Genomic DNA, 26418 nt, shown 5'->3' with positions numbered 1-26418 from the left:
AGCAGCCAAAAAGCACTGAGTGTCGGACTGATGCTACCAAGACCTTAACACCCAGTCCCCAGACCACAGGAATGGCCTCATTGCAGGGTCCAACCACAGGACGGGGGTCCTCATCCAACAGTTGGCTCCCCTCAGAGCTACCCCTGAGAGAGGAGAACATACAAGGCAAGTTGCCAAATCCCCACGAAATACAGGGTGGTTTGTCATTCAACATCATGGCAGTGTCCCTATTTCCTGGGCGACGGAGGAGCCGTGACGCCAGTTCAAAAATAGCCCCACTTCTGAACTGGACGAGAGCCTGTCTATTAAGTGCAAGCGCACAATCCAAACAGGTGAAAAGTCAGAACGCAATGTAAACTCAGAGGGACGGGAAGTGAGTTTTTCCACTGTTCATAAGGCCTGCGGTACAATAACAGCATGTCAATGGTGTTTCTTTCCCAGCTAGTGAGCGAGTCAACAGCACTCAGCAGATTACAGTGTTGATATGGAGTGGAAAGCAATTACATAGCATCAAATCACAAACACACGACATTGAGTCAATGTTAAAATTAGGGGGACAGTAGGTAGCGTAGTGGTTAGAGCTATTACCTTGGACCCAAAGGTTGCAAGTTCAATCCCCACCTCAGGCTGTAGTACCCTTGAGCAAGGTACTTACCCTCAGTTGCTCCAGTAAAAATTACCCAGCTGTATTCATGCGTAAATGATTGTAAGAATGTAATAATTGTGACCTTAACATTCTAAGTTGCTTTGGAGAAAAGTGTCAGCTAAATGAATAAATTTAAAATGAGAAGCATGCACTCGAAGTGAGGGGCATAACACAACGGTCTGCATCACAGAAATGTTTCTGCAGGGAATAAATCATGTCCATAGTGTGTGTTTGACATGGAACTTCCTGTGTCTTGAAACAGCAGAGTACAGGTGGTCCCAATTTACGATGGTTCGACTTATGATTTTCGACTTTATTATGGTGAGCTGGCAACATTCAGCAAAAACCATACTTCAAATTTTGATTTTTTCCCCAGGCAAGCGATATGTGGTGCAATACTCTCTTGCGATGCTGGGCAATGATCTGCATCTTCCAGTCTGTCACGCAATTGCGTTTTCTGCATCCATGTCGTCACAGGAACACCTATCTGTGTCTCCTGCTACTGGTGGAAAGAAGAAGAGGAGGGCAAAAACTCTTGAGGAGAAACTCAAAATAATTGCCCAGCATGAAGGCGGCAAGGCCATAATGGCCATCACACGTATGCTAGGCTATAATGTTCAGTAGGTTAGGTGTATTAAATGCATTTTTGACTTACAACATTTTCGACTTATGATGGGTTTCGCAGAACGTAACCCCATCCAAAAATCAGGGACCACCCGTATAGCTAACGTTTCGGTTACCCATCATGCATTTGGTGCTAACTATCCACAATAACCTAACAGCGATGGCACAGCTAACATTGTGATTACCAATCATGACTTCAGAACTAGCAATCCACAGCTCTCTAAATGCGATGGCACAGCTAGCATTCAACATCATGCATCTGGTGTTACCAATCTGCAGTAGCAATAAACAAACAGAAAAAGTTGGTTATCCATCATGCTTTTGGTGCTACTGACATGCAGTAATCACAGTACTCAGTGAAGGAACTGCTAAAAGCACAATTAACGTGTTTACCCATCATGCCTTTGGTGATATCTAAGAAATGCAAAAGTAAAAGCCCAGTTAGCATCACAGTTACCCATGATGTCTTGTGGCGCAATTCACATTAATCATACATTGAAGACACAGCTGACATTGTGGTTACCCATCATGCCTTTCAGCTCTGCCCTTTTATAGTAATCTCACAGCAAATGGACTCTTCCTTTCCTTCTCTTGGTCTTTCAGCCACAACTGAAATGGGGCATCAAAAAAACACAAAAAATTTGCTCGCACTCATACCCTCTTATTTTCTGTGGCTGGTTTTACCAGTCAAATTCCATCTGACTTCAGGCCATGGAATCTCAACCACTTTTCTGTTCCTCATGGAAAAATCTGACATTCTGTAATTTACTGTGGGGTCATTTTTTTTCCTCTACCACACTGACAAAGTAATGGCAAATGCCACTATTCTGCCCATAGTACCTAATGGGGCCAGTTTTAACACAAAGCAGCATTTTCTGCAAAACAACTGGCTACAGCCAGTTTCATTACATGTAGAACAGGAAACTGCGAAAGCATGAACTAAATCAGCGCTTTGACAACACTTTCTTCTACATCCTCACGGGAGGGGGGGGGGGGGGGAAGAGACTTAAGTGCTGCCATTCATAAACTTGTTTAGGAGATTATTCAATCATTCAGTCATAACCACAGGGGAATCTTCAGCAGCCTGCAATCTGTCCATGTGGAAAACAGGAGCAGACTCCTGAAACCTGTATTTGTTTTCTGCGTCCCTGTCCCAAGTGCTCCAACTGAAAATCCAAACATGGGCCTCCTTTGTGCTGCCTGCTGATGCCCAGGATTAGTCAGTTATATCTGAAGTTGCTACACAAAAGGTTTACTAAAAGATGAAAGGCAAATCAAAAGTTACCATATTTCCATATACTGAATATTCCCCTACAGCAAAGGATCCCAATATCGACATTTATTCTTACGCAGTTACATGCCAGAGTAGTGAAGTGTTTAAAAAATAAATAAATAAATAAAAAATAAGACCAATGACACCACAACAGATCCAGAAAAAGAAAAAAACTGATCTTAGACCAAACAAAAACCAAAACTCTTACCAAAGAAAAAAATGAGACAGATTATTCTTTGGACACTTTATGAGAATGGTGGACTCTGCCAAAAAAAGATGGCAAAGAGTGTAAAAATGCAAGGATAAACAGGAAAACCAGCAACCCAACAGACATTCAATCACAGCAACAATGGACACAGACCTTAAGAACACAAGTAGAGGACAGAACATTCTGAAAACTCTATACGAGGTCACAAGAGATGAAACTGACTCAAAAAAAAAAAAAAAAAAAGAAAATCTGTATTTGTAGTGCAAGTAGGTTTGGTTTCATTCCTCTTGCATTCTTTGATATTTTCTGAGAGTGTTTGCACAGGGATTATGCAGAGCCGGGAAAACTCTGGGGTTACATTGTTACAATGGCCCGGTTCCCAGTGAAAACAGCCGGGTCTCTCCGACTGCGCACTATCAATGATTAGGGGTGGGGTTGGAAGACCAAACTCGTAATTCTAGTTCTCTGGAAGCATCCCATCCTTCTGCCCCCCCCGGCCACAATCCAGATACAGTCACCAGGGGACCCTGCTCAAGTTTTCACCGCTCTCTGAGCTGCCATATTGTTCTGAAGGAGCAGTCTTCGGTTTCAGAGGCTGTCGGCGACACCTGGGACTGAAACACCGTGCTTCTCATGAACATGCCAGCTCCAAGCCCCACAGCATGTGTGTAGAAAGCAGGTCACAGTCATGTTACATGCCCCAGACTTCTGGAAACCCAACCAGGCCAGGCTGCCTGTTTTCATATAATAGCTCTGTATGAAAACACAAGCCAGCAAATGTTGCTTTTCAATTGGCCGTTTACTGTCACCCAGCGTATGCCAAACATCGCGAGCAAGCGAGCTACATGATTTGTTTTGCGCCAAGGATTCAACAATCCTGTCCTGTTCGGGCTTTCTCTTGCTCCAACAATGGAGGGAGATTATGTACGTAGGCTGAAACAGAGGCTCCCTTGTGCACAGACTGCACATTAAAAAGTCGAGCTTTGGGCACCATCAGTAAAACAAATTGTGGTCCCCAGTGGGGACTGAATGGGGACCTTGTGCTTCCTGATTCTCCATCTGGACCTCCCGTCAGACATCGCATGTTCATATGCAGATATTTTAACACTGGGAACTTCATTAGTTTCTGTAAACTGCCGTTTGCACTCGATCACAGTTGGTCACGACCACAACGGAAATCTGCACCTATGCATCGCATGGTTAAAAACAAACCCTTTCTTTGGATTGACACACAAGGTGGCCTGTAGGACTATCAGGGATAAAAATTTACCTCTGCATCAATTTTTGTGTAGCGATGCAGAGCATTTTTGCAGGCTTCCCTTAAAAATAAAAAAAAAAAAAAAAAAAAAAAAAAAACACACACACACCATTGCTGGATGTCTGGTTTATGAAAAAGTTTACCTCAAAGAACCTAGGATTTATCCTCACGCGGCACATTTTGAGCCACTTGTTTCACGCCTGAAATGAGATAAAACCATTCCAGTTTTATGGCTGAATGGGCTGGAAAACCATTTAAAAGTGGTGGCATGATCCATGTTCAGTACCCACCAAGACAAACGTACATAAAAGTTGGCACCATTACTCTGGATCCATCTTTGTATCCGTAACAAACTATTCCATGTAAGATTGAACAACACCAATTAGAGCGCCTAAACACTGTTTACCCTTGCAGCATAGCCAGATGATTCCACACAAAGACAACAATATGAGAGAGAGCCAGGGCACTCCAAAGATGCTTCCTACTTACAAACCAGCCATTATGGGCTCCTAATTACACACCTGGTCAAGAAGTTGGTGAAAACGGCAGATGACAAGAACCAAGGGACATCATGAAGCTCCACTGAGAACACGGCAAAAGACAAGAAGAGTCTGAATAAAATGGCACAATAATAGAGGTGTGATTGGGTGTTGGACCACCACGGCACTGCATCTATGAGCACTGAGTGTGTACATTGAAAAGCTCCAGTAGCAGTGTTTAGACCAGAGAGTTTGTTCCAGAGGTCTTCCGTTCTCCGGAAAAGATACTCCATTTGGCTTGGATCTCGGCTTTGGTGTTGGGAAGTTGACACAGTTTCGGAGCAACTGCAGCATCCCTCAAAAGCCACTAAACTACAGAAAAGAAAAATCCTGGAAAATGCCAAGCTATGAAATTAGTCACCTAATGACCATGGGCTTGTCTAAGCCGGACGCCACTGACCGAGGGCCGTTTACCAACACAGAGGTCTCGCTGATATACAGCTAAGATGAAGCTTCCGGGGACTATAGGAGACTGTCTATAAACACAGGTCTCCATTCAGGTTCTCTCTCATACAAAAGCACACTTATGGACAACCTGTTTCCAACAAGACACTCCAGTGCACAACAATGCGATAGCAATCACCTCATGGTCAGGCCTAGTTGCGTTTCAACTAGTATGGAGTTCGGAGGGATCAGTGAAAAGAGAAGGCAGCAGAAGATGCCAAGAGAATAAAAATAAATTGGAGGAAACCAGAGTCTCGAATCATGTGTTAGTCTGGTCGCTTGACATCACACCCAAGAGACCTTGCAGTAATTACTGTCAGTCTTATTTACAACAAATAGAAGTTGTTTCCCACCATTTCCTCAAAGACAACAGCAACACAGGCCTTCACATTTACTCATGAAGTAGTTACTTCTACCTACACTTGTTGATCAGCAGGTTGTGATATTTAAAGGAGAAAGAAAGTTCATTGCACTGTCTACACACCTGTGAAGTGAACCTGGGTCACTTCCAGATCTACTGAAGGAGAACCATGTGCATCTCCAAGATGCCAGTTTTCAGTTTGCATGTGGTTCGCATTTCCACCCACCACCTATGAGTTAGGCCTGTGCAGCACAGCTGAGGATCTGAGGTAAAGACGGCTGGTGATTTACAAGTTGAGAACATAACTACGCACCACAAGCGGCTTCATTTTAAGGAACTGTGAGCCAGAGTCCCAGCTGCAGATGTTGAGATTGGGGGAGTCAGTTTGCAGCGGGCGTTCCCTGAAGTGTACACCAGGTTTACATTCCAGTCACTGGTCAAGGTCCCTCACACGTACCCGCGATATACCAGTTTAAATCAATACCCAGAGAGAATATTCAAAACCACTCTGCAAATTATATTTAAAATGTCATTTTGAAAAATGTATTAGTCTATGACCTTATGTAGTTTCCCTCAATTTTTCACGGTGCAGTTAACATACCGCAATATTTTACAGTAATGTACAGTATGTAAAACAAATGATTAACATTTATGCCGCCTCCTAACCCTTGACCAAAGGACTTGCACTGTATTGATACAGTAAAAACTACCTAAGCTGTGTACCTCATTGGAGGTATTGTGACGTGGTAACTCACTCAAGAAAAGCGTCAGCTAAACAAATGTAAATACACAGATTTACGGCTACAGTTTTATTCCTGTACTGTATACCTTCGGCAGTGTGAAACATTTGTAGGTAAGGAACAAGTTTGCTACTTCTGTGCCAAGAAAAGTGACAACGCATTCTCCCTCGATAGTGTATACAAGGCTGAGTCAACAAGTGCATCTATTTTTACCTATAATTACAGATGGACGGCAGGAACCCCAGCAGTTAGCTGGGCAATAAGCAAACAAATTGAACCTTTTTTTAGCTTCAAAGTCCACCAGAAATAAAGAGATATAAATAAACTCCTTGGGAGCACTAAACTATGGCAGGAAGAGGAGGAGCATTTCTATCACTCATGGTTCTCCCTTCATCCCATGGAACTGGGAGTTCTGAGGTTTTCCTGAAGTGGGGGGCAGGAAGCAGAGGAGTAATCTGAAGCAGAGAAATGTGTCTGCACTCACATGACCCCTCGGCCCTGCCACTAGAGGTGGTAGCAGATTTGGCAGAAAGCTGACGTGCGCGGCACTATCAGTTCCAGAAGGGTCACTGTTTGTCTGCAGTGAGTGAAGTCTGACTAAGGCATGATATTGACTGGGTTGGGCAGGAGTACTTCTGACATAGCTTTTTTGATTGTCTGTGCTGATAACTAATAATTATAAGGGAATGAAAGGAAATTAAGGAAACCCAACCCATGGAAATCTACGAGCCTTTTCACAAACTGTTGAATTCAGACAGCAATAGCAACTTCTCTGCAAAACTCTGGGTTAAACAGGACCAGTCACTGAGCTCCATATCTGTCGGCAACGATCGGAGGGAAGTCACAGAGCTCCTCGCTTCTTCCAGTGAACACTGAAGGCCAAATCACAAAGAGTCTCACCTACCATGACACTTAATTCCTGTTTTCTCACACAGTACTCAAGTGCAGAGGCCTGAGTTTAGGTGCCCTGCTGTACAGGCTGATGGGGTCAAGAAAGTCCAGGGTGTGGCACTGACCATCTGTCACCACGCTTGCAGCCATGTGCCAGGAAAAACAAGACAATTGCATGACTTTTCCTCTTTGTCAAAGAAAGGAAACATAAGTTCAGACAGATGCCTTAAAAGGAGCAATAAGAGTGAAGTAACAAGTTTCCGGTCAGTGAAAAATGCAGGAATAAAAATAGTCAAGCATCGCTTTCCAAAGGCAGAACTTCAGACTGCAGTGTATACACTGTATGGCAGGAATTCCACAGTTGCAAGCAATTTTATCCCTTAAGAACGATCATCAGCTGGCGCCTGCATCGCATTGGAGGGAAGTGTTGCCCTGAGCAGATAACTGTGCAGACCTAACAGCAAACTACATTTCAGGATGTTCTCGGCTTACCTTCTGTCCCGGTAACCCAGAACAATACAAATAGCAGCAAACATGTAAGTGAAATCCTAATGATCATAAAGGATAGTCTTGTTTTCCGGGTTTGACGTGAACCATTAACAACCTGTGATATTAAGCCCTATGAAAGAAGCAGTCGAGCTTAATGCCACTGACAGTAAAATATCTAAAGCTTTAATTTTTGCACTGCTAAGTAGAAAAAAATATTTCTTCCATTTACTTGATGAATTCCTTTCTGTAATTTTGCAGATTTTGTGTTTAGTTCTACTGAAATTTGTAACCATGGATTCCTGCATTCAAGAAAACATTGTATCTATAAAAACTGTCCACTTGGCTTAGCTTCCAAAAAAAAAAAAAAAGGTCTTATAAAAGGCCACATAAATACACATACAAAAAAAAAAAAAAAAAAAAAAAAAAAAAAAGTCTTATACAAGATCCACAGAGAAAAGCACACACAGGAAAAAAAAAAAAAAAAAAAAAAAAAAAATTACAAAACTCTGGAAACTATGAAATAAGTAACATTCATAGGACTACAATAAAATTTAATCCAAGAAGTTACTTATATGAGTATCCTTAACGGAACAAAAAGTCACACTCGACTGCATTACAAATCAGACGGTACACAAATACTTTACAAGACATTTTATGGAGGCTTGGCCCCAAAGCAGGCGTCCCATAAAAAGCTCTGGTTTAGAATGCAGTATCAGGGAGCTAAGGGGCACCATTTACACTCCCTCATAATTAACTCCCTGCACGACAGAGGGGAAGCAAACAGTGACAAATGGTTAGGAGCATTAGTAAGTCACTACCCATGAGACCCTGCTGCAGTCAGGGGAAGGAGGATGTTGACAAATTCCTTTAGAAGGTCATTACTCTACAGATGCATGTTCTCTGCAAGTGATTGACTGGCAGGAGATGGACACCCGCGCTGAGCTGGCCTGGAGCTTCCTGCTGACTTGCCAGCCCTTGACTTTTTGTGTGTGTGTGTGTGGCTGCAAGTGGGTGCTTTGTATTCCTGCTGCCCTCTTCCTTGGAAACTAGGCCATCAAATTGAATAGAAGTGGAAAACCAGGATCAAATAGATGTTTCGAAAGCAAGAATTTTTATCTGTGTTAAAATCAGTCAAAACCCATTCATTTCCTTTTGATGTCTTTACATTTTATGAATCACCAGCCTGGCACGCCATCTCACTGCTGACAAGTATGACCCTGCACAGATATGAACAACGAATGAATATTTTCAACCTGATATAGTTAATATAGCACTTTGGTAATGTAGATTGTGAACTAACAGCAAAGGAGGAACCCTCCAAGAAACCCCCCCCCCAAAAAAAGAGGGATTAAATAACTGATTGCCAGGTTACACTTCTCTCAAAAGCAAACAGGAGATCCAGCCAGACAGCAAGATAGTCCTCATGTGCAGGTGTACCAGGTGCACTTGTGCACCAGACAACTACACCTAGCAACATGTGCGCACACCCGTGGAAGGCATTTCAGCCTGTCTCTCACTCACACACCACCTCAACCCTTCACACAACACAGACCTGCGGCAAATCTCCTGACATGCACACCAAATATGCTTGAATGTGAACCGCACCCTCTTCTGTAATTATGCACAAAGGCTTTCAGGTTGCACAGAGCCAGCATAAAACTGGATTTCACTCTCCACACCAGCATTGGAGGTGCAATACATTAAAAATGATAAGCCCCAAGATTCCAGATATGAGCTTCCTTGTTCTCACGAGATATTAAGATTTAGGTAGTGAAGCAAAGTAGAGGAACTGCAAAAAGAGCAATAGCCCTGCACATTAGCGAAGGGGGGCAAGGCGGCTGCAGCTGTGGCACTCCCTCACCTGAGCAAAGGACGCCCTTGTGGCGGGCACAGGAGAAGTCATCGCACTCGCAGTAGGCACCGTACACCTTGCCGAACTCGGACTCATAGCACATACACTGGTTGCAGCTGCACTCGCCACGCCCGCTGCACAACTGCTTGCCCTCGGCCTCCCGGCACAGAGCTGCCTGCTGGCTGCTAGCTTCGTCCTCCGGGCACTCGCAACGCGCGCCCAGGTAGCCTGGCTCGCAGCTGCAGACACCGCAGGAGTAAGTGCCGGCAGAACTGCAGCGGCTGCTGTTGGCCTGCGTCAGCCCCGTGCAGCCGCAGTCACACCGGTAAGAGATGGAGACTTCCAGTCGGTCTTTGAAGCCTACGGGTCGGATGGTGAAGCTGCGGCTGGTCCCGGGTGGTGGGCAGCCACGTCCTTCCACGCTCACGTTAAAGGACACCTGGGGAGGGAGGGCAATTCAAAAGGCTATTGTTAATAACATGAAGAGCATGTCCTGTGTCAGATCAGATATGTTTACGTTACTTTATTTAGCAGATGCTTCTCTCCAAAGCAACTTCCAATGAACACTATGTAGTGTTATCAACCCACACGTTATTCACCAAGGTGACTTATACTGCTAGATACACTACTTACAAAGGGTCACTCATCCATACAGTAGTGAAATACACTGTCACACACACACTAGGGGTGAGAGTTATCAGTCCACCTGAACAGCAAGTCTTTGGACTATGGGAGGAAACCAGAGCACCCGGAGGAAATCCACACAGACACAGATGAACATGCAAACTCCACACAGACTGAGCGGAGATTGAGCCCATGTCCTCTCGCACCATCCAGGCGCTGTGAGGCAGCAGTGCTACTCATTGTGCCACCACCCCGTGACATACAGCAGACCTACAGAGGAGATGGTGACAACCGTATGCTGCAATCTGCAGGAACGTCTTCCTTCTTGATCCATCAAACGATGAAAAAAGTTATAAGGACTGCACAGAAACAAAATTACACTGACTCTGATGACAGCAATGAATTACACATAATGTCTTTGACATGAGTCCGCCTCCCGATTGCTGTGGGACAGGAAGGCGAGAGATAAACCACTCTGCCCTCTGAACGAGACACCTGTGCAGACTTGATCACAACCAATTTAGATTCTTGGAAAAGAGTCTTTAAAAACAGTAAGAGCAGAGAAACTCTTCAACTTCCTGTTGAATTTCACCTTGCATAAACAATAGCTAACAAGAAATATAACCCTGTGCAGAATTGTGCAATAAAGTTTGGGAAGCATTTACAGAAAATTTAAAAAAAAAAAAAAAAAAAGCACTACAGTAAGAGGCACTGTGCCCACTGAATGGATGACCGACCTTCTGAACCTCCCCACCCCACAATGATTCCACGATCACCGCCTGCACCTTAGTTTAATGGTCAATCCACTATCAGATAAAGGGGACATTTGGAAGGTTAGCACCATGACACAGTGGATAGCACTAGTGGCTCCAAGGCTCTGGTTCCAAATCCAGCCAAGTCTACGGAGTTTATACGATCTTTCCATGTTTGAACTTGTTTCCTCTGGGTGTTCTGGTTTCCTCCCACAACCCAAAGATTTGTCTTAATACGATTGTCCAGCTAATGAACCACTGTCCCGTCTAGGGTGTAGGCTGCCCTGTCCTTATGGGATAGGTTCTGGAGCAACAAAATCCTCCACTGGACAATACACAAACACATGAACTCTTGGCACATCGAGATGTCTGTGCACAGGATGGGCTGCAGAAACTGATGTTATTTAGCCTGAAAGCTCCAGAAGACACCACCCCAAATACACTGGTAACATTACAAAGTGTTATAGAGATAAGGGCTTTCAGCAACAGGAGCTCCCCCAGACACACATCTGACAGCACGAACCTGAGTTGTGGCCTTGAATGCAGCCAGAGAGAGGAGACACGCTTGTGTCACAATGCGCTGGCATTACGCCTAGTGGCCCGAGGCCACCCCCAGATCTGCCGAGCCTTCCGGAACAACGTTTCACCAGTGCTATCGCTTAATTGACACCGGTTGCCGCCGGGTCTCAGAGAAAAGAAACAAAAGCTGGGGGAGGAGGGGTTGAAAAGCCACGTTCTCATGCGTGTGGAGTCTTTGCTGTATGGGAATTCGTAACTCCGCAGGGTACATTCAGGACAAGATGTCAATCCATTGAAGGGCAATCTCTTGAACACACGTGGAAAACACGCAAACTCCAAAATCGCCGAGCTGGACTGGAACCCATAGCGCTGAGCCGTTAGGCACTGGTACTACCATGTGCACACCCAGGTCTCATATGGAGACTTTTTCATCCTTGCACCTCCTGCGGTGGAGTGGTTGGACAAACAATCCACTCCAGGCCTCACGACCAGATGAGTCTGGAGTTCAGGGATATGTTTGAAGCTCTACCTCATTTAGCAGACAACAGCAGGTGTCAAACTGACATTCAGCATCACTGTCTTGAATAAATGGAGTGTATAAGCCAGTACACACAACTTTCTAGAAGGGAGAAAAAAGCCCATTGATGCATGTTGTTTCCTCTGGGAACTTTGCAGTTAAGAGACATCTGATGGATTTAAAGTCTTCTCATTTGTGACCAACCCCATTACATCATCCCCAAAATTCCACAAGTCCACACCTAAACAACTCACTCCGCTTGGGTCCCAGGGGGATGGAGGAGACGAAAACATCGAGTGCCCTTCCTCAGAAGAAACTTGGTCACAGGACAAGTCTCGAAGGCAAGGCAGGGTGGGGGTGTGGCACGCCTCAACATTCTAAAGAGCAGCACAATTAGATTTGCAGGGCATGTGAGCCACAAGGCCACCCGTTTTTCAATTAGAGCAGCCATGATGCTCAGTGTAGCAAAGAGGAGGGAGATATGTTTGTGTAACGGCGTGGGGACAGGCCACTGCATGGACCTCCATATCAGGAGAGCACAGGAAGTGCATTACTTTGGAATGGTGTTATTCCTAGGCTCCCACTAGACTCGAGGGAAAGTGGGATTGCGGACGCAAATTAAAAGGCGAATGGAACGTGTTGCTGTATTTCTGAACGTTGTGCTTTACTCTGAACTTGTGCAGCTGTGGATGGTGAGAGGAGCATGTGAGTAATGTATAATACAGTGGAAAGGGGGATTGTGATGTGGGGGCAGGGTAGTGAAGGGGTGGAGGAGCAGATTCCCGTGGGACCACTGGGTGTTTGTTTTCAGAATGTCTGGCTGCGTCTGAGCATACAGGAAGCAGGGCGTTTGGCTGGTTGTTCCAATGGAGTGCCGCTCAACGGCCGCCAACAGGGTGCGTGTTGTTATAGGCTGCTTTCACAATGACGGCTCCCCGCACGCCACCATTCACATTTAAGAGTAAAATCAGCATCACAGTTCAGGGTCACAGCTGTTCTAATACACCAAGTCCCAGTAACATCTCAGACTCAGTGTTTCATAAACGATACCGGATCGACGCTGTCCCATTCCATGAGTCACTGGTCTGGTGGGCAACAAGTTTAGACGGAGTAGAAAAACATTTTTTATAGCACGGAGATCTTCAGATTTACAACATTTGGATGTTTTCCTCTATGCGGCAGGTGCACGTTACAAAACCCTGCATTTACACTTCATTTATCTGACTCCTTTCTCCAAAAACAACATACAATGTCAGGTTTGTATACGAAGCTGCTGACAATTATCAACCCATTCTCTCTCACACACACACACACACACACACACACACACACACACACACACACACACACTTTCTGAACCGCTTGTCCCATTTGGGGTCGCGGGAAGCCAGAGCCCAACCTGGCAACACAGGGCATAAGGCTGGAGAGAGAGGGGACACACCCAGGACAGGACGCCAGTCTGCCGCAAGGCACCCCAAGCGGGACTCAAACCCCAGACCCACTGGAGAGCAGGACCCGGTCCAACCCACTGCGCCACCGCACCCCCAACCCATTCATAGCACTGGGTGATTTTTTTACTGTATCAATACCTTCATCAAGGGTACTGCAGCAGGGGGTGGGACTGAACACCTGAGGGCCCTAACCACTACGCCACCTGTTAAACTCCAGGGTATAACCGTCTGCCTTTGTATATCCAGGCTTAGGAGGGCTAAACTCAGCCTTGATTCAGCGTGAAACCATTGGGATTCGACTCGTGCCCGATATTCTCTCAAGACCCCACAAACTGAGTACAGCTCCAGCGAGCGACACCAACACCCCCACCCCACCATTGCATGCGAAGACTGACACTCTCAGTGTGTGGGAATAAGCCCCAGCATCACCCCACCCCATATCCCTTCCAACCTCAGAGGAGAGAGAACAAGCAGGCCTGTTGCACAAGCCAAGGACAGGGGGAGGAAGGGGGGAGTTCAGCTATTCACGGATCTATTCAAGGGCCTGAAACACCCCACCATCCAGAGCCCAGAGAGATGACTAAAGGTTCCATAGGAGAAACAGTGCGTTTTCAAAGAGGAATTCTAAAAAGGTCGAAGCATGACCCGGTGGCTTGTTCAAAGTGGCCTCAAGTAATGTTTGGAATAAGTTAAAGACAAACCGCAGCAGCACCAGACACGGGTCCTAATCCATCACCGCACGGCCCTCGCACACTAAACGGAACGGCATCCACACAATAAACCACAATTGCGCTTTTAAAAGTGCTGGGTGAATCTCCGCGGGCAGCAGTTCTCATAGCGGAGGCTCTATTCTGACATCCTTCATCAACGTGACGGGAAATTCAAAGTGTTTGTCTTGGCCGACAGGGGTGCTAAAGTCACCCAGGGCGGGGAATTACGGCCGCTGTGCGATTCCGTATTCATAGAACCTCCAGTGGGAGCTGGGGAGCCAGGCTTCTTTGGCACAAACTTTCCCACGTGCCTTTGCAAAACTGCCCCAGTTTGAAATATGCCCACAGACGTACCAACAGCAACAAAATCACACACAGAAAAATGAGACGGTGCATTGACAGGCAGACAGAAGACAAGTGGTCGTCGCAAAGCGTCTGATGAAAAACGCCCCAGTCAGCAAACACGTCAACAGCCTCGGCCGTTTTGCGCTTCCCTACTGTAATGCGGCAACCATGTGCTCCAGCGATTCATGGGAAATTGTTGCAGGATTGCACCCTGGGAAATGTACACAGCATTTACAGAGACAATTGGCATTAATGCTGTCCTGACATAAACCACCTCCTTCAGAGGAAGGGAGTTTAAATTAAAAAACAAAGGAAGAACTGCACAGTGACTCAACAGTAGAAATGACTCAACAAAAACACAGACGGGGGGGGGGGGGGGGGGGGGAAGTTTGTCTGTAAACAGGCCTTGTTGCATCACGCATGGCAGCGGAAAGTCACTATCAGCATCGACAACTGTCTAGTTCTTGCACCTGGACCTCAGCGAATTTACACCCTTTCTGCATTTCTTTGCTTTGTAGGTCGGGATGCGTCACCTTGGTTACAGCAGCCCTGATTTAATCGGACAGGAACCCAACACTTAAGAGGACTGAAAGGTCGGAGGGCGTCCACACAGACGCCAAGTCATGTCGAGCTTCTCCGCAGTGTCTGAGCCCTCCGTTTCCTGTGCACCAAAACAGGCAGTGTCTTCCAAAAGGACTGAGGAGAAATGTGTTCAGGGGTGCGGAAGATGACAGCAAAAAAAAAAATTCCCCCAAGCGGGACAAGGCGATGGACATGACGACACCACCCGGGGCCTGTACTGAGACTGGTGATGGGGGGGAGCTGTGCTCACCGTGTCTCCGATCTTTAGGTCTGCACACTTGCGGAGCCCAGGCAGTGGACGGCCGTCCTGGCAGGTGGCTGTGAAAGACAGGCTGATGTCCTCAGGATGGTCCCACACAGTCAGCTCCACCTTGGACCGGATATTCTGTAGAATCCAGAGCAAACAAAGAGTGAATGCACAAACACAATACATTCCAGGCATATTTAAAAACGAACACAGAAACTACAGAGTGTAAATCAATATCTGGCCTCCAAACACATCCTACCAGGGGCAGCTGGTAGCGCTGTGGTTAGAGCTCCTGCTTTTGGACCCAAAGTTCATGGGTTCAATTCTCACCCTATAGTACCCTTAAGCAAGGTACTTAACCTGAATTGTTCAAGTAAAATTACCCAGCTGTATAAATGGGTAAATAATTGTAAGTACCTTAACATTGTAAATCACTTTAGGGAGAAAAGTGCCTGGTAAATGAATAAATAAAATTTGAATAAGAGCTCTCAAGCACCAAAAGCCCTGTCCTGAAACAGCTACTCCACAAAGCCACATATGTAAAGTGTGTGGATGGATTTAAGCAATTAAATTAAAAGGAATAAATAAGGCTGTACAAAACAAAATCTGTTTACTAAAAGGAGAAAGAAGAGAAAGTAAGATTAATGAGTTAGATTTTTCTGCCATCCCAAAAATGTCTATTATATTTTGGCAATGACAGTGATGTTTTTCCAACACATCTGTGTTTCGCACTATGTTCGTTGAAGAATGAATTAAAACAAGATTGCAAAACACTTGAAAACTGATTAATATTAAAACTGCCAAAAGTTGCAGGAAAAACAATGCATTAATTTGGCAAATATTCTCTCTCACACACACACACACACACACACACACACACACACACACCATCTGAAGCCACTTGTGCCAAGCGGGGTCATGGCGAACCAGAGCTTAGCAAGGCAACGCAAGGGTGCGAGGCTGGAGGGGGAGGGGTCACACCCAGGACAGGACACCAGTCCGCCACAAGGCACCTCAAGTGGAAATTGAACCCCAGAGCCGCGGGAAAGCAAGACCTGGCCAAACCTGCTGTGCCACCATGCCCCCCTTGGCAAATATTCATTTATAAGGAATTTGATAGAAAGACATTAAAACCAGGCCACTTTGGGGCTGGAAAATAAATAATTGTGCTTTTAAAAGCAACAGAAAGATGCTATATTTAAACAACAGTTAAGGAATTAGACAATATTAGCTCACAGTAAAACTTGCCCTCACGGAACCCACACATTCAACATTAAGAAGTTTAGAGAGTTTACAGGATATTTGTGGTTTTTTTCTTTCCTATTAGTCTCACCCTCATGAATTGTATTTCTTTTTCAAATTTTATTTATGTTTTTTACCTATTAAACAGGCAACCTGACTTCTTCATTGTCACTGCATGCATAGAAAGGTTTATCTCCACAACATTTTCCTTGACATCTTCAAACCTTTGAACAGTTTTTAATATTTACCATTCAACCATCATCGATAACCTCTTATCCTTCGCAGGGTCACTGTGGTTTGGAGCTTAGCCTGGAAGTAAAGGGTGTGAAGCAGAGTATAGCCTGGACGGGATACTAGTCTACACCAATGCAATCACACACACACTATTACACTGACTGGCACAAAATTTACCGCGCACCTAGAAAAAGGGGGGATGGGGGAATTCACCATACATTTCGGCTTTCACCAACTGGGACCAAGCAGCAAGATGCCCCCAAAAACACAATCCACTCCTCTGCTGCCAAGCTAACTGGAATCCATTTCTACTGTGTTTACGGGTTCACAAAGATTCAGCCTACACTATAAGCCATACTGCCTCTTTGCAGAAGCTGAAGACCCTGCTTAGCTTTGCAACCACTGGAATGAAGTCCAGCAATAACCCTCAGCACACAGCAGCAGCAGCTTCCTGAGGAAGTGCACTTCTCTCGGAGGAGCAGGACAAGACCTTCCACACACCAGGCCTCCGAGCCCAAGGAGCTGTGCGTCAAACCAGTATTCCCACTTCCCTATCTTTCACATTCAATTTCAGCTGAAAACCACAGGACTGCCCTGTAGAAACACTCAGCAGACTGTGTGCCCCCGAGTTCAGCTCTGACAGTCATTCTAATCGTCAGTTTTCTTTCCGCAAAATAGAAATTTGTGAAGAAGTAAAGACTCAGGAGAGGGGAGGAAAGAAAAAAAAAAAAAAAAAGAAACAGCAGCAGAAGCAGAGTCAGCAAAGGATAATGCATCTTCACAGGCCGAAGCACCACTCTTTGGTTGCATATATCCGTGTACTGCAGGTGCTCTGGTTCCCAAAGCAATCCCATTTTCTGAAGCCAAAACACAATTGCGGGAGTCTTTTTCAACGCTGATGATTATACAGTACCATGTGAAGGACCACAAAAAGCCGCGAGGTGGCGCTCCATCAAGATGAACCCCCTTTGCCCTCATACGAGCCCCAGGAATGGGACTCCATGGCAGAATGTGACAACGGGATGCTCATTAAAAAAAAAAAAAAAATGCCTCCGTAAGCGTCTGGACCAGCTGGTCCACGTGGCGCCCCCGCGGTCACCGCAGCTTGGGCTTGCTCCCAGCCCACAGCCCCATTTGATTGCACAACAGCCACAAAGCTCGCTTCCTCCTTCCCCAGTGCATGCCACTGACACGCCAGAGACTGTGGAACAGAAACTGAGCCAGCGGTGGACCAGTTTCACCTTCTCCACACTGCATGACCACATAATGGACTACATTATTTCAGAATATCCTAAGGGGAACAGGGGCAGAATTAACATTTCTTCATTCACCTGATGCTTTTCTCCAAAGCAACTTAATTTCCCATTTGTACAGCTGGAGGTTGGATCTGAACCAGCTATAACCACTGTGGTATCAGTTACCCACCTGGTTTAGGTGGGGGGGGTTGAACCTGGTTCAATCCAAGTAGAGTTTGCATATTCTTCCATTTGTGTGGTTTTTCTCCAGGTGTTCTAGCATCCTCCCGGAGACCAAAGACATGTTTCTGGTGATCTGGTGACCCTAAATTGCCATTAGTACATCTGTGATTACCCTGTGATGGACTGGTGTTCCACCCAATGTGTAGCCTACCTTACACCCTATGTTTCCAGGATAGGCTACAGACTACCACGACCCTTGTACTCGATACGCAGTAATCAATAATGGGCTGACTGATGGATAAATTAAAATGAGCAAGGAGTATGTCGATTATTGGCATGCAACAGGCGTACGTTGTAGGCGTTGACGATCAGTTGGATGATGTTCTTGGAGTCCAGGTCCAGAATCTCAACTGTTGTTCCTGGAATCAGTGCAGTGAAATTCTAGAGGGAAAAGGAGTTGAAAATAGATCACTTACATTCCTCAGCCTTTCAACACTTTACGCAGCAAACAAATGGCACTGTAAATACCTTGTAAATGACGTAGAGCCTCTTGGTGACTGCAAAGATGAGGTATATATTGTTTTCAGCCAGCTTCTCCCCGAGGAGAGCCAAAGAGGGGTAATCCTGTAATAGGGAACATACTGTGTTAGTCTTCAGGTAAATATGTATGAAGTCAAGAGATCAAACAAGAACAGTTTTCATGGGCCAAGAGCAGGTATGACTCACAGTTAAGCTCTTTGAGGAAGGAAGCCACTGCCTCTTCTACAAACCCCTTGATGTTCTACATGCAGAATCCCATGGGTTTCCAATCACAAGAGTAACAAAATTACTTAACTGATTATGACACCTTTGTCCCAGCATCTTGCAATACGTTTGTACACTAAGCTACTTTGAACGATTTACCCATTTACGCAGCAGGGTCATTTTTACTCTATCAGCTCACGGTAAGTACGTTAACTAAGGGCAACACAGCAACAGTTGAGATTTGAGGCCAAGATTTCCAGAATGCAAACGGACAATGGACATAGCGGACACCCTTCTCCAAAGCAGCGTACAACTTGAGGGGCAGGATAAACAAGAGTACATCCTTTACCAACAGCTGAGCAGTGAACAGCTTAAAGTGCATAAATGTGACTGTGGGAGCAGTCAGTTTGTCCAGTACCACCGTTAGTCCCCGAACATGCTGTACAAGTAGCTGGATACACAGCTCAGTCTGATGAAAAATACAAAGGTGACTGCAACCAAAAATGTACTTTATATAAGTTAAAGCAGTTTTGTCCTTGAAACAACACTAATAATCTACTTATCCACAGTTGCTTAAAATTTTTTCAACTCAAATCAAACGATGTTATTTCCATACATCAGTCAATTAAAGATTACCGATCTCCCATGGATGACAGAAAAACCTAAAAATCATTCTTCGGTGGATTAATTAAATCTCAAAAAGTCGAGAACTCCACTTCTGGCACTGACCAGAAATCTGGCTGAGACGAGACCTGACTGTTCTTCTCATCCATTACAGCCAAGTGCTGTGCTCTCTGGACAGATTCTGAGACACCATTATCCTTTCTGCAAACAACATGAAGCACTTTAAACAGTGGCCTGCAACAGCATTAAGAGGCAAATATAGGCAAGTTTCCCCATCAAATTGCTTTGCTGAGTTGCCTGAGCCAAGCTGACTCAGAAAGACTAATAATCACCCTCAGAGCACACACTCCTAAGTTCAGGTGTGAATGCACCTAATGTTTTATTAAAAACTGCAGCAGTCAGAACGGAACTCCCATAACCACTGTGCTACAAATTTTCCAGGTTTCCACAACCATTGCTGTTTACACACTGGTCTACAAAATGTCTCCAGAACACTGGTCTAGGGATTAAAAGAAGCACCGGTGACACAGCCACCAGATACAGCGATCATCTGTTTCCAAAGACACAGGTTCGAATTCCACTTCTCCTGTACTACTTAGGTGTAACTTCGGTACAAATCTAAGACTTAACTGCCTTGGACAAATATTTTTTGCAATAACTTCTTGTCAAGTGTAGGGCTGTGGCAGTCAGGAACCAAGTGCAGAGCACAAGGTGTGTGGCAGGGTACACCCTGAATGGGATGCAAGTCCACTACAGGGCAACCACAGTCATCAGTCACAAACACACACACTAAGGGCGATTTAGAGTCACGGATTCATTTAAATTTCTTAATTTATCTGATGCTTTTCTCCAAAGCGACTTACAATATTAAGGTACTTTATTTATCCATTTATACCACAGGGGAATTTTACCAGAGCAATGCAGAGTCAGTACCTTGCTCAAGGGTACTACAGCTAGGGGTTAGGCTGGAACCTGCCACCTTTGGGTCCAAAGGCTCCAGCCCTAACCACTACACTACCAGCTATTCCAAGCTGCAATTCACCTGAAACAAATATTTAGGGTATAGGAAGAAACCAGAGCACACCCACACAAACCTTGGGAGAACATGCAAAGTCCATACAGACTCAGCCAGATTCAAACCTACATCCCAACCCAAAGCCTAGGAGCTGCACTACCTGCTGCACCACCATGCCTGCCACACTAAATACATTTCAGCAAAACACACAATAATACTAACAATCTGGAAGCTGGATGGGTGATTCAGTGGTCACCTGATGGTTTGGGTTACACAAAGATAAACAGCTGAATCCCATGCAGCAAAGTCACGCCACTCTGCCAGCTGCCAGCCCTTTGCTTTTGTCAGTTTTTTTCCCCCCCACATTCCTCCACAACAGCAGGACTGCCAGCTGCCATAAGAGTGCCAGCGGTCCTACCATCCTGGTGGAGGCGCTGTACTCATTCTTTTCATCCAAGTGACATTGCCCATCGTGGGGCTCCACTAGCCCAGCCAGCCTGCCATCAAGGGCCAGGTGAGGGACGTCGTCCGTGGCAAACACCAGCAGGTGGAACGCCTCCTTCCTCCAGCCGATTCTCTCCTGCGGGACCAGGATGAGGGAAGCAAAGTCAGTCATTTCAAAACCAGCCACTTCCTGACATCATAATGACTTAATGAGCCACTTCCTGTCTGCCAACACTCGTACATCTAGGGCCAGCACCCGTCAAAGTCATTCACAATTCAGACATCACAGTGCTATGCACTTATTCACACTGACAGTACAGACACACTATAAGGTACAGATAATGTACAGAATTTTAGAGCTGAGCAAGACCATTGCGGTCAAATTTAAAACAAATTTGAATGGTGTAAAATGCTTTCAGTGAATCATATTAAGTTACACAGTGTTTGTTAGATGTGTCAGGCTTTTTAACAATTTAGCACAACACTGCACTTGTCATTAGCACTGGAGGGAAACCGCGGTGACACAAAAACCTGCAAAGACCTCAGACCGCAGCAGTAGAGAATGCAGAACTATGATTTACACTAACGTTTCAGTTAAAGACAAGTGAGTGGAAACCAATGCCGTGCTAAATAGTTGACTGAAACACACATATGACCTTTCACCTACAGGAGCAAACCAGAGGCTTTTACGCGAGAGCGACGCACACATTGTTCCACTGTATACGAAAGAGAATAGTGGAGGCCTGCCAAGCGCATTCACATCTAAAGAATCAATTATACTCAAACTTTCCAGGACATGCTGAACCCAAACTATTGTCTCTAAGCAGGTGCAAGTGTGAACACCACCACCGTTTTCCATCCCAAACCAGGTCACCGAACGGAATAAGCCAACTTATACTGGAGTAGATGGACCACTGCTGTCCATAATGTGTGCAACTGAGAAGGAACATGACTTCAGGATGGACATGCTTGGAAAAACTCCACATCTGGGTGTCACACGAGACTGTAGCAGAGCGAAGAACCCCGTATTCCTCTTCCCGCCAACGCTCAAAGCCAGAACCGGCTCATGCGCTGCAAAAGGCGGTCTGATCAGAGACGCGTTTGTCCAGCTGCACCAGGACCATGCTGCGTTTTCAGCAAAGAAAGCTCTACGACAATCTGTGCTGAGCTCACCTTGCACACAGCAGCCTGCAGGATGGCGTCGAAGCCACCCTCTGGGGCATCGCGGTTGCGGGACACCATCTGCTTCTGAACCTCCTCATTGAACCTGTCCACCTTGTCGGTCAGAGAGAGGATGTGCCGGAAGCCGAAGGATGGGACGCAGTTAGGAAAGAGCTTGTATCTACAGAGGGAAATCATGGTGGGGGGGGGGAGGAGGGCTTGAATTTGCCACTTTTACCAAATGCCCCGTGAGGGAGGCCTTCATGCATTCCTAGTTTTCCTGAAGCCTGCTGACTGGGATGCTGTCTGTTTACCGGAGGTCAGGGACATGGGAAAAAAGAGGAACGATGCAAGGTCTGATGTTCCCTGCACATAACCTACACATACCCGTTAGGGTTTTGGAACCAGACATACAGAGCCGTGACGTACGAGACCCAGAACATAACCCACTTGAGCACTGAGGCGTGAAGGAAGCGTGTTAGCAAGCAAACAAGTCACCCGCAAGCCAAATGCACCACACAGCTGACGTCCTCTTTCAAGCCATTTCCCACACATCCATTAGTATTATAATATGCAGCAGTGTGTGTGCTCAGATGTGTGGGTGTGTGTGTATATGACTGCAATCGCAAAGTCTGCCCTTATTTTCCTGAAACCATCCAGAGAAGTGTTGTGTCTTAAAGTGAAATGTTAAAATACATAAGCCGGCTCCTTGTGTTAAGAATCAAGTATGTTCCCGTTTCTTTTAATTGCATTTTTTCCCCCCACAGATATTTTTTACATTTACCAGATGCTTTTCTCTAAAGTGACTTACAATTACTATTCATTTATACAGCTAGACAATTTTACTGGAGCAATTGAGGGTAAGTACCTTGCTCAAGGGTACTACAGCTGGAGGTGGGATTCAAGCCTCTGACCTTTGGGTCCACAGGCTGAAGCTCTAACTACTACACTACCATCTGCCCCATTTTTAAAGTTGTCGTCAAGCTCACACAGCCTGTATTTACACACCAATCTTACACATGTCAATAAAGAGAACACAAATGGAATCTGGATGCAGGACCACATTAAATGTACTCATTTCCAGTGTACAATATACACCTCATATACCTCGTCCCAAAGTACAGATGATCAATACCACAAAGAATGCTGCACAAATTTATGGGATGATCAAGTCTACTTCCAGGATTAAACTGGAGTTTGACATATTTTCAGTCTTTTTTTAAATGGGTGCTCTATATTTAACATTAAAACAAAAATGTTCAACTTAATGTTTAAATGAGCTAAGGGAGGGATGCATAATTAGCTTTTTCCTATAGACTTAGTGGTTCCTAAACTGAAAGTCACTTATCAATCAAATTACAAGTAAATACCCAGTCCCAACCATTATGGTAAATTGGGGAACACATCAAGTTGTCAATGTCAACTCAATTTTTTTTCCTAGTACACTTTTGTGAACTGGAGGGTGGATGGGCAGGGGAGTAGAGTCACAGTGCTTTCTCTTTCAGAACAAAAACAGGAATGACTAGTTTCTGACAGGATTCTAAAAAAAGCTCCAAACTTCGGTATAGGTGGGAAAATCATCCTCCCGACTGCCTTGTTCTCCACATACCCATTGCAGGGGTTCGTCTGGTACTTGGGAGCAGTGTACGAGAACGGAGCGATGTTCTTGTCCACAAAGGAGCCAAAGCCCAGGCGGAAATTGCTAGTGAGCTTCTTCATCTCCTCAGCCAGCTTGGTCCCCAGGTTGCGAATTGTGTCCAGGTCATCCTTCATGGACAGGGAGAGGTCCATCAGGTAATAAAGGTCCACGGGATAGTCCTCCACCTGCCGGACCTGCACCTCAAACGAGGTCTGGTCACCTGAACATGAAGAAGGAGGTCAATGCTCTTCACAAAAAAACAAAAAAAAAAAAAAAACAAAAAAAAGCTTTACAGAACCAAGGCAAAAAGACTAGCTGAAGAAATAACGTTTCTCCATAATTCAGCAGGCAGAATTCACTACAACTTACTGGACTACACAACACTTATATTGTAACATATGGTTACCTGGATGAAAACACAGTGAAATTCACTTTTGTATTCACGCTACTTGATTTTAGCACGACTTCTTACTGTCCTTCTACAAGGTGACATTCCAAAAGTCCGAAAAGCAGGCTAGCTCACCTGGCCGCAGACTTAGAGACAACTTCTGAGGCATTATTTGGATGACATCGTACTGGGTCGGCCAAGACCCTTTGGAGCTCAGAGGCTTGTTCTTGAGGACCGTGGAGCTGCTTCTCGGGTTCTCGATGAAATGGGGCTCGCAGCCCTGCTTCAGCAGGTTCCGAGTCAAGTCGCACCGCGATACCAGGGTTCTCGGCCTCCCAGATTCCTGCAGCGGAAAACAGACGGAACACCTGTCACCGACGAAAGGGGAAAAACATGGTATCGTGATGCGGGACAGACAGATGAGGGACTGGGAAGGATGGAGGACGACTCCGAGGAAACAGGGGGTGCAGTCGAGGTAATCTTTTACCCCGATTTGGACGGTCACATTTGCGTCACCCACCTCTTGCGCGCACCAGGCGCAGCTCTGGTGAATAAGAAGGCATTCCTCACACGAGGACGCGCTGCCACTAGTGCAAACGTTCAGACCTGCAAGGAGCCAATAGGAAGTTCAGTCACATAAGACTCGAGGACCTGTAGGAAGGACCTCTCAAAATGTAACAATGTGGAGCAGATATCAACGCAGCTCACATGTCAGTGACTGAGACACTGGAACTTACATAGTATTGATTTTATTTCATTTCACTCTCTCAAGTGGAAAATGTTTCACCGAAAATCACTTAACTAGAGACACGTCTAGACGAGAGTCCAGCTGAAACTCAGCATATGACACAAAAAGAAGAAAAAAAAAAAAGTGTCCTACTGCTGGACACACACACTCAATTCAGACGGATAGATAGAAGAAAAACATCCTGGGTGGACACACACAGACAGACGGACACACAGAGAGTCCGTTAATTAAAGCACGGAGCACAGAAACGCTTGCGCGCGCGCCTCTTCTCTCTCTGTCGTTTTGAGGCGATACTCAAACACTCACACAACGAAAAACGTCTACGAACTCTGTGGAACAACAAGTGGAAAAGTTCTCACTCGTGACGGACTGTAACAGGAGGAGGAGAAAGAAGAGCAGCGAGCGCAGCCGCGCCGACCCTTCGCGGCTCCTCATCCTTCCTTCCTTCCTTCCCGCCACTTCCTCTCGCTTCCAGCCTGCGGAGCTTCCAGCACGAAAGCGGCGGACAGGAGTCACTGCAGAGAGTCGGCGCGCTGGGTGAGGGAGTGAGAAGGGGAGACCTGCCGAGTAGCGGCCTCCACGTCCACACACATGTCCCAGGGACCCAGGGAGGGAGGGAGAGCGGGAGGGGGGACAATACACAGAGAAGGACGGACAGTCAGGTCTCCACGGGGACGGGACGGGGCCCCGGCCAGCGACTCTTCTCTAACTTATCCCGCGAAACACGACACGGAGAACTCGTCCGGCTGCTCGCCGTCTCCCCGGTCCGCCACAAACACGCTGATGTTTCCCTTATATTTACTCCTTTTCCTTCTCTCTGTTTTTTTTTTTTGTTCTCCTGCTTCTTCGAGCACAAGTCAGCTCTTCACACGTCCTGCACCGCAACCTACCCCCCTGCTCTCCAGAGAAGCCTGGAAACCACAGCGAAAGTCCTGCGACTCCGAAACTCCGCCCCTTGCATCCGGGGGAGGAGGGTAGCGCGCGGCAGGCTTAGGGGGGAAGAAATAATGCGCACGGGTTTTAACCCTGTGATCGACTGTCCAAGCTGGTCCAACTTGTTTTCCCTTCTCTCTTCATGCAAGTACCGCGCAAAGAGAGCGAGTGTTTCACCGATTTATTCCATTTTTCTTCCTTTATGGGACTGTTTTTTTTTTTAAACCACAAAGTGATTTTTAAACATTCTGCATCCATACTCTCGCAATTGGGATCAAAAACACAACGTATCACAACTAAAGGTACAACAGCAGGATTCCAGCGAGCGCATGACCTTCATATTATTTCCCACCTGCCCAAATAGGGATCTCTAAAGAGTACTGAAAACCCGTCCTGGATGTGGGGTGAAATATTTATTGTTAATACAGACCACAGTGTGATGGGATTCAGAGATACAAAATTTGATCTGACCCCAAAGTGGCCGACTAATGCAGAACTGTAGATGTTTACCGAGGCGTTCATTCGTGCCATTGCATCTTGGAAACCTGCGCGTTGCGGGGCGCTAGCGCCACCCGGCGGCCGCAAGGGGCACTGCAGTACCGTGCTGACACGGGATCGCTGGAGTGTGTTGAGGGAGAGGAGTTCCCTTGTGTATTATAATTCAATACTTTTCAAAAATCCTCAGAACTTTATTCATGGAAAAGAATATCAGTTTCTACCAGGTGTCATATTAGTGCTCGCAAAACTCTTGCTGTT

At 45.8% G+C, this 26418-nt stretch overlaps 1 protein-coding gene across 1 annotated transcript in view; it reads right to left on the bottom strand.

Moving 5' to 3' along the window:
• The window catches only part of itgb5 (integrin, beta 5), a 33918-nt gene extending 8260 nt beyond the window's left edge, over positions 1-25658 (bottom strand). The window contains exons 1-10 of the mRNA XM_018745325.2: positions 25089-25658; positions 24502-24587; positions 24117-24324; positions 23564-23813; positions 21967-22135; positions 20768-20929; positions 18495-18590; positions 18318-18407; positions 15076-15210; positions 9335-9764 (exon numbers count right to left, since the gene is read on the bottom strand). Coding sequence (XP_018600841.2) covers positions 9335-9764; positions 15076-15210; positions 18318-18407; positions 18495-18590; positions 20768-20929; positions 21967-22135; positions 23564-23813; positions 24117-24324; positions 24502-24587; positions 25089-25164 — 1702 coding nt within the window. The 5' untranslated portion in view covers positions 25165-25658. The remainder of the gene's footprint in view (positions 1-9334; positions 9765-15075; positions 15211-18317; positions 18408-18494; positions 18591-20767; positions 20930-21966; positions 22136-23563; positions 23814-24116; positions 24325-24501; positions 24588-25088) is intronic.
• Between the last annotated feature and the right edge of the window lie 760 nt (positions 25659-26418).

The sequence above is a fragment of the Scleropages formosus genome, chromosome 12, assembly GCF_900964775.1.
Source record: "Scleropages formosus chromosome 12, fSclFor1.1, whole genome shotgun sequence".
Taxonomy (NCBI): Eukaryota; Metazoa; Chordata; class Actinopteri; order Osteoglossiformes; family Osteoglossidae; genus Scleropages; species Scleropages formosus.
The sequence above is the reverse complement of the archived record's forward strand: the minus strand, read 5'-3'. Positions and strand labels throughout refer to the sequence as shown.